Source organism: Otolemur garnettii, unplaced genomic scaffold (assembly GCF_000181295.1).
Source record: "Otolemur garnettii isolate 467f Iridium unplaced genomic scaffold, OtoGar3 scaffold00003, whole genome shotgun sequence".
Lineage (NCBI taxonomy): Eukaryota > Metazoa > Chordata > Mammalia > Primates > Galagidae > Otolemur > Otolemur garnettii.
The window spans coordinates 34,581,893-34,590,043 of record NW_003852398.1 but is presented as its reverse complement, the minus strand read 5'-3'; the positions used below and the strand labels follow the sequence as shown (position 1 = coordinate 34,590,043).

The 8,151-nt window shown below is 41.1% G+C and overlaps 2 protein-coding genes across 5 annotated transcripts in view; both read left to right on the top strand.

The window, feature by feature from the left end:
- LOC111725982 (protocadherin gamma-B4-like) overlaps positions 1–249 on the top strand; it is a 2,474-nt gene extending 2,225 nt beyond the window's left edge. Inside the window, exon 2 of the mRNA XM_023514329.1 lies at positions 5–249. Coding sequence (XP_023370097.1) covers positions 5–249 — 245 coding nt within the window. The remainder of the gene's footprint in view (positions 1–4) is intronic.
- The window catches only part of LOC100943920 (protocadherin gamma-C4), a 187,732-nt gene that overhangs the window by 64,562 nt on the left and 115,019 nt on the right, over positions 1–8,151 (top strand). Inside the window, exon 1 of one of the 4 annotated variants that reach the window (XM_012808315.2) lies at positions 3,086–5,530. The exons of the other annotated variants lie outside the window; for them this stretch is intronic. Coding sequence (XP_012663769.1) covers positions 3,104–5,530 — 2,427 coding nt within the window. The 5' untranslated portion in view covers positions 3,086–3,103. Of the gene's footprint in view, positions 1–3,085; positions 5,531–8,151 lie in introns of those variants that run through there. 4 annotated transcript variants of the gene reach the window in all.

Below are 8,151 nucleotides of genomic sequence, written 5' to 3'. Positions count from 1 at the left end.
GTTCCCCCCAACTACAGCGAGGGCACTTTGCCTTATTCCTACAATCTGTGCGTTGCACACACCGGAAAGACGGAGTTTAATTTTCTAAAAAGTAGTGAGCAACTGAGTTCAGGACAAGACATACTTTGTGGTGATCCATCTGGGGCCTTATTTCCACTTTGTGATTCCAGTGACTCAACTTCCTGTCAGGTGAGTTTCCTACTTCTCATTGTCTACCCAGTTCTTTGTTTCACAGAAAGATATACATAGTCACAAGAAAATAGACAATTTTCAGATCTCCTGAGTTGTTTTAGGAAAGTTTTTTTTTTTTTTTTTTTAGACAGAGTCTCACTCAGTTGCCTTGGGGTTGAGTGTGATTGCATCATAGCTCACAGCAACCTCAAATTCTTGGGCTCAAGCAATTCTCTTTTTTTTTTTTTTTTTGAGACAGAGTCTCATTATGTCACCCTCGGTAGAGTGCCATGGCATCACAGCTCACAGCAACCTCAAACTCTTAGGCTTAAGCAATTCTCTTGCCTTAGCCTCCCAAGGAGCTGGGACTACAGGTGCCTGCTACAACGCCCAGCTGTTTTTTGTTACAGTTGTCATTGTTGTTTAGCTGGCCCCGGCTGGGCTTGAGCATCTGGCTGATGCTGTAACCGCTGTGCTATGGGTACCAAGCCATCAATCAATTCTCTAGCCTCTGAGTAGCTGGGACTACAGGTGCCCTCCACAACACCTGGCTATTTTTAGAGACATGGATCTAACTCTTGCTTCAGACTGGTCCTGAACTCCTGAGCTCTGGCAATCCAAGCCTGGGCCTCCCAGAATGCTAGGATTACAGGTGTTAACCACCATGCCTGGCCCTTAAGAAAGTTATAGTGTGTTAAAAAGTTGTTGTACCATTCTTCAAAGGAGGAGTGAAGTAGGAGCAATCTGATAGCATATAGGAGTTCTCTCTGATACTCAGATTTAAAACTAATGATCATTTTACCTACAAAGTGAATACATTAGACAATGTTAATGGCTCTGTCCTAAAAAGTGAATGAGATTTTTCTACACTTTTTTCTTCCTGTTTCCTACTTTATGATGAACATTTTTTCAGTTTGGCCATGCTATAAATGTAACAATCCTCATTTAAATAAACCTTTAAAGCAAAGGAATCTAAGATAAAACTAGATATTTTTGTTCACTTTTATTTGGGATAGGGTCTCACTCTGTCACCCAGGGTAGAGTACAGTGCTGTTATAGCTCTCCCCAATCTCCAGAACTCCTAGACTCAAGTGATCCTCCCACCTCCTCTAGCTAAGACTACAGACTAGTAACATCCTACCTGACTAATTTCTTTAGTTTTGTTTGTTTGGTTGGGTTGGTTTGTTTTGTAGAAATAGCTTCTTGTTATGTTACTCAGGCTAGTCTCAAAATTCTGGCCCCAGGCAATCCTCCCAGCTTGGCCTCCCAAAGCATTGGGATTACAGGTGTGAGCCCCCATGCCCAGTTACCTTCACTAATTTAACTGGCATGATTTCCGTACTAATCCTTTTTGTTTCAAAAGCTCCTAGAATAAGGTATCATGAACTGGATTTTTATAGGCATGGACCCCTTGTAATTTTCTGCAATGTGTGTGCACATGTGTGTGTGTATGTGTGTGTATGTGATCATTTTGTGTAGCAAAAGATCCATTATGTTCATGAGAAGGGAAAAAGCAGGTTCTGTTCCCTTGCAGCATACGTTTTTTCAGGGTTAATATATGTCGAATTTCATTCAACTGGCCCCTCCATCAAAGAAAAGATAAACTGCCTTGCCTCTGTTGCTTCTCTTACACATACTTCAAATATGTATATTTTTAACTATCTCCTTTGCAGCTCCACACTAGTAGTGTTCTCATCATTCTGTCTCTAGGAGAGAAATACAATCTTGAATTTTTCAAATTTTCAGACAAAGCCAACAATCTAATATGCACATACAGTATATACAATAGAGCATACTACATTATATGAGCCTATTTCTGGGTATTCCTAAGCAACTGCTTCAGTTAATGACCGCTTTACAAACTGCTGAAGAAAAGAGATATTTTTTCTGGTCACGTTTATTGTTTGACTTCTTAGTAATCATAATGTGTTCCTTTCATTTTGTGCTTCTTTAATTGACAAACTGATGTAGGCTTAAAAGAATATAATCATCTCTCTTTGGCGGAAGGAATGAGATGGAGATTGACTTTCTGTTGAATACGCCCTTGTGTCTTTCAAGTACTTTCTATTCAAACAGAAAAATACAAATAATTGAAATAAAATAGCAAAACAATATATAATTTTTCATAAACTGCTGTTGTAAAACATATATTCTATTAAAATTTCTCAAGAGTTACTTAACAACATCAATGTGTCATAAAAATAGTATTCAGAAAGAAGATTTAAAAACAACAACTCTATAGAAAGCTTCTATCATGGTTAATTAGTTTAAAACAAATAAAACAACTTCTAAGTAAATCATCTCAAATAGGCCAGTTGTATTCTCCTAAAGTTCATTTCAAGTGACACCTGGAGTTCTTATTTATTTGATAATATACATTGAAGATATTTACAAGAAAGCTTACAGCACGACAGAAATGAAATTATATTTTTTAGGAGTGAATGTATTCCAGAAATGTAATGTAATGGAATGCTAACCCAACAATCTGATCATTTAATACTTAATAAAAGCACCCCACTTCATCCCACTCTCCTTGGTAATTTCTTTTAAAATATTCATTTAGGGGGAATTAAACAAATTCAAAACAAGTCAATTAAAAGCAAGTAGTATTTTTTTTTTTTCACAGTATTCCAAGCAGTATTACATATGAAGTGATCTGTATCTAAGTGCAATAACTGCTTAGGACTCTAAGCGCCGCTGTTGCCCTACTGGGAGAGAAATGCAACCAAAATGCCATCCAATACTCAGGGCTTACACATCGCAAAGACCAGCAGATCCCACAAAGCAACTGCTGGGCTGCAGCGAAACTCCTTACCTACTTTGTCGCACTCCGCCTTTCTGTAAGATTATGATCTCCATTGCTGCGGCAAAAACCTAAACAATACATATATGCAACAGCGAAGATTCTGAAAGAATTCTGCAGTGAGTAACAATGGCCGCTCTGAAGAATCACGGAGGAGGCAGCCAGCTGATCCTGCTGTGCGCGGTGCTGGGGACGCTATGGGATTTCGGGACTGGACAGATTCGCTACTCCGTGCCAGAAGAGACGGACAAAGGCTCCTTCGTGGGTAATATCTCCAAGGACTTGGGACTGGAGCCCTGGGAACTGGTGAAACATGGAATCCGCATCGTCTCCAGAGGTAGGACACAGCTTTTTGCTCTAAATCCGAGAAGTGGCAGCTTGATCACCGCAGACAGGATAGACCGGGAGGAGCTTTGCGCGCGGAGATCCCGGTGTCTGATAAATATTAACATCTTGGTTGAGGATAGAGGAAAACTCTTTGGGATAGAAATAGAAATAACTGATATTAACGATAATAATCCGAAATTCCAGGTCAAAGATCTGGAAGTAAAAATTAATGAAATAGCTGTCCCTGGAGCACGTTATCCACTCCCAGAAGCTGTTGATCCGGATGTGGGCGTGAATTCTCTCCAGAGCTACCAGCTCAGCCCCAATCATCACTTCTCCCTGGATGTGCAAACTGGAGACGATGGGACTTTAAGCCCAGAGCTGGTGCTGGAGAGCGCGCTGGACCGAGAGGAAGAAGCTGCTCACCACCTGGTCCTCACCGCCTCGGATGGCGGCGACCCGCGTCGCTCGAGCACAGTGCGCATCCAGGTGACAGTGCTGGATACAAATGATAATGCCCCGGTTTTTGCTCAACCTATTTACAGAGTGAAAGTCCTTGAGAACGTGCCGCCGGGCACCCAGCTGCTTACTGTAGCAGCCAGCGACCCAGATGAGGGAGCCAATGGAAAGGTGGCATATAAATTCCGGAAAATTAATGAAAAACAATCTCTGTTATTCCAACTTAATGAAAAAACTGGGGAGATATCAACAGCAAAAAGTCTAGATTATGAAGAATGTTCATTTTATGAAATGGAAATACAAGCTGAAGATGTAGGGGCGCTTCTGGGGAGGACCAAAGTGCTCGTTTTAGTGGAAGATGTAAATGATAATAGACCCGAAGTGATCATTACATCTTTGTTTAGCCCAGTGTTGGAAAATTCTCCTCCTGGAACAGTAATTGCCATCTTGAATGTGCATGACCAAGACTCTGGGAAGAATGGCCAAGTTGACTGTTACACAGATGAGAATTTACCTTTCAAGTTAGAAAAGTCAATAGATAACTACTATAGGTTGGTAACGTGGAAATATTTGGACCGAGAAAAAGTCTCTATCTACAATATCACAGTGATGGCCTCAGATCTAGGAACTCCGCCTCTTTCTACTGAAACTCACATTGCCCTGCAAGTGGCAGACATTAACGACAACCCGCCTACTTTCCCTCATGCCTCCTACTCAGCCTATATCCCAGAGAACAACCTGAGAGGTGCCTCCATCTTCTCATTGACTGCACACGACCCGGACAGCCAGGAAAACGCTCAGGTCACTTACTCAGTGACTGAGAACACCCTCCAGGGGGCGCCCCTATCATCATTTGTCTCCATCAACTCGGACACAGGTGTTTTGTATGCACTGCAATCTTTCGACTATGAGCAGATCCGAGACTTGCAGTTACTGGTGACAGCCAGCGACAGTGGAAACCCTCCACTCAGCAGCAACGTGTCGCTGAAGTTGTTTGTACTGGACCAGAATGACAACACTCCTGAGATCCTGTATCCCACCCTCCCCACAGATGGTTCCACTGGTGTAGAGCTGACACCCCGCTCAGCAGAACCCGGGTACCTGGTAACAAAGGTGGTGGCGGTAGACAGAGACTCAGGCCAGAATGCCTGGCTATCCTATCGCCTGCTCAAGGCCAGTGAGCCAGGGCTTTTCTCCGTGGGTCTGCACTCAGGTGAGGTGCGAACTGTACGGGCCCTGCTGGACAGAGACGCGCTAAAGCAGAGCCTAGTAGTGGTGGTCCAGGACCACGGCCAGCCCCCTCTCTCAGCCTCCGTCACTCTCACTGTGGCTGTGGCTGACAGTATTCCTGAAGTCCTGGCCGACCTGGGCAGTCTCAAGCCTTCAGACAACCCAGACGATTCTGGCCTCACTCTGTACCTGGTGGTGGCTGTGGCAGTGGTCTCCTGCATCTTCCTCACCTTTGTCCTTGTGCTTTTGGGGTTCAGGCTGGTACGCTGGCACAAGTCACGCTTGCTCCAGGCTTCTGGAGGTGGCAGGTTGGTGGGCATGCCTGCCACACGCTTTGTGGGTGTTGATGAGGTACAGGCTTTCCTTCAGACCTATTCCCATGAGGTCTCCCTCACTGCAGACTCCAGAAAGAGCCACCTAATCTTTCCTCAGCCCAACTATGCTGACATGCTCATCAGCCAGGAAAGCTGTGAGAAAAGTGATTCTTTGTTAACATCCATAGATTTTCATGAATGTAAGGATGAAGGTGCTCTTGCTCAGGTGAGTTCAGTTCTTTGTTTAATCTTATTTTGCAGAGGGACTTTATTTGGCATAAATTTGAAAAAGTATTGTGAGATGGTTAAGAATATTTTTTAAGGCATACCACAAAGTTTGGGTTTATTTTAGCAGTATTACTCTCAAATTGAATTATAATAGTTATAAGTTGTTCATTTGCTTTTGAAAGGCTTGAACAAGATTTATAAGCCTTCCACTATTTTATTCTTATTGTCACTCATTCAACTTAAGAAGTATCTACCTATACATCTTAATGAAAAAACTGCTATCGTACATGTGCATGTGTGTGTGTGTGTGTGTGTGTATCATACATGCACGCGTGTGTGTATATACATATTAGAGCTTCAGGAAAATTATTAGAGCTAAAGGAAAATTAGAGCTTCAAGAAAATTATTCAGACTTGTAAATACTTATACCAACTTAGTAAAAGTAAAATGCATCCCAGAATTTGTAATTATGTTTAGGGTTTGATCCTATAACTAGGCTTTGGAAGATTTCTTCACTTTAAACCTCTTTCCTGACCCCTGCTTCTGCATCCATATCCTTCAGAACTTTACTACTTCTTGCCATCTTTCAGAACATGAACCAACTTAAAGGGTGGATCTTGGTGGGAAGTGAGACTGGTTCCTAAATGTTGAATGTGTGTGTCAGTGGTCACCCAGGCCCAATACCAATAGAGACATGAAATCTAAAACCTAGAATAGGCATTCCTCCCACCAAACAAAAACCAAAATCAACAAACTCAGATCTGAAATAAAATGTCATTTTAAATTGTTGAAAGCGATTATGTAAGGTACAAAAGAACATATTTTAATAGAGTTCAAACAGCCTCTTTCAGTAGTACAACCATATGAAATTGTGAGCTTGGGAATGTTGATTTTAAGAACAAAAGCTTCAAATACACAATTTCTAAACAAGCTGAACTACTCAATTAAAAATGATCAGTCTAGGGCTGGACATGGTGCCACCCAGGTATAGTTTCAGCAACTAGTAAGGCTGAGGCTGGAAGGTCGCTTGAGGCCAGAAGTTCAAGATCAGCCTGGACTATATAGCCTTAAAAATTTTTTTATATATATCCAAGTGGTGTGGTGAAACCCTGTAGTCCCAGCTAATTGGGAGGCTTCAGCCTGAGGATTGCTTGAGCCCAGGGAGCACTTGGCAGCAGAGAGCTATGCTCATACCATTGCATTCCAGCATGGGTGACAGAATGAGACCTGCGTCTCTGAAAACAAAACAAAACAAAAAAGGAATTCAGTGCAGACTACACAATTTGTGTATTCCTTCTTGTAGCATTTGGAAAAAAGCTAAAATCTGATTTGAAAGTGGAAGACACAAGAAAACTTTTGTTGTTAATGAAAACAATCTTGTGTAGTGTTGCAGTGTTTGTTGCTTATGTCGTCTAGTGAGAATTGACTTCATACTTTCTGTAGCATTTCAGTGTGGAGTCATTCAAGGGGACAACTGTATTATTGACACTTGGCAATTTTTAAAACTGTGAGGGAAGTTGTCCTGGTAGGAAAGAAAATCCAAACTCCTTCTTAAAATGTTGGCTAATTTCTTTAATTCAATGAATGGAATAAAAAAGGTTAGACCATTGTCACTATATTCAGTAAATTTGTGTAAATAAAGTTACTGTGAGCTTTATGCCAATAATTCCAAAGTCATTACTTTAGTATAATGTAGGGACATAGGTAGAAAAGTAATGAAATCTACTAGAATATCCAAGAAATATCAGTGACTGAGGACCTATAGTGTAGAATGCATAAACATTTCCCCAGTAACATTTAAGAATGAATTTGTGTACTGTAAAATGTATGACATAAGCCAAATAATTTGCGATATGAAGAAGAGGAACTTAGTATGGCATAGCATCCTTTGGCTACATCATATGGGCAGTATACGCCAATGACTACTTCTTGAAGTAGTCATAAAAGTAAAGATAAATTATTTTTATAAAGAGTCTCCATATCAGGAAGAGACGTTTGGAGACTAATACCAAATTTACCAAGTAGTTTTCAACAGTACTGATGTTCCCTAATATATGTAATATGAAACAGTATTAATTACCTGGAAATGTTAGTGGGATATCATAGGAATCAGTGAAAGGAGGATAAAAATCATTTCAAAATATGATGGCTAGTAAAGAGAAACAAATTTGTTAAATAATTAGACTTTGAACTCTCTGAGGGCAAGACATGCATCTTATTCCTCATTATATTGCCACTGACAATAATTATCACTACCTAAGAGTTTAAGGTATGTTTGCAGAATGGTGGAAAAAGTGGACCAATATAAGTAGTTTTGCATAAAAACTCAATGTAATACTTCTAAAAATTTTGAAACAAGAGAAAAGTGCCTTAGAGCTAGGTTTATAATTTGTTATTAAATATAGGAACATACAAACATGGCTTTTTCAGTTAGGCACGCAATGATAATTATCATAGTGGTGAAACTGAAGCAGCAGAGGCTGCAGTTTCCCAGCGTGGACTCTGGGCGCCGCTGTTGGCCAAAGTGGAGAACTGGGCGCTCGCGATCTCCCCGCGCAGACGCGGCGCTTTCTAGGGCAGCCCCATCTCAGACTCTCCAACCATAGTCTTTCCACCGCT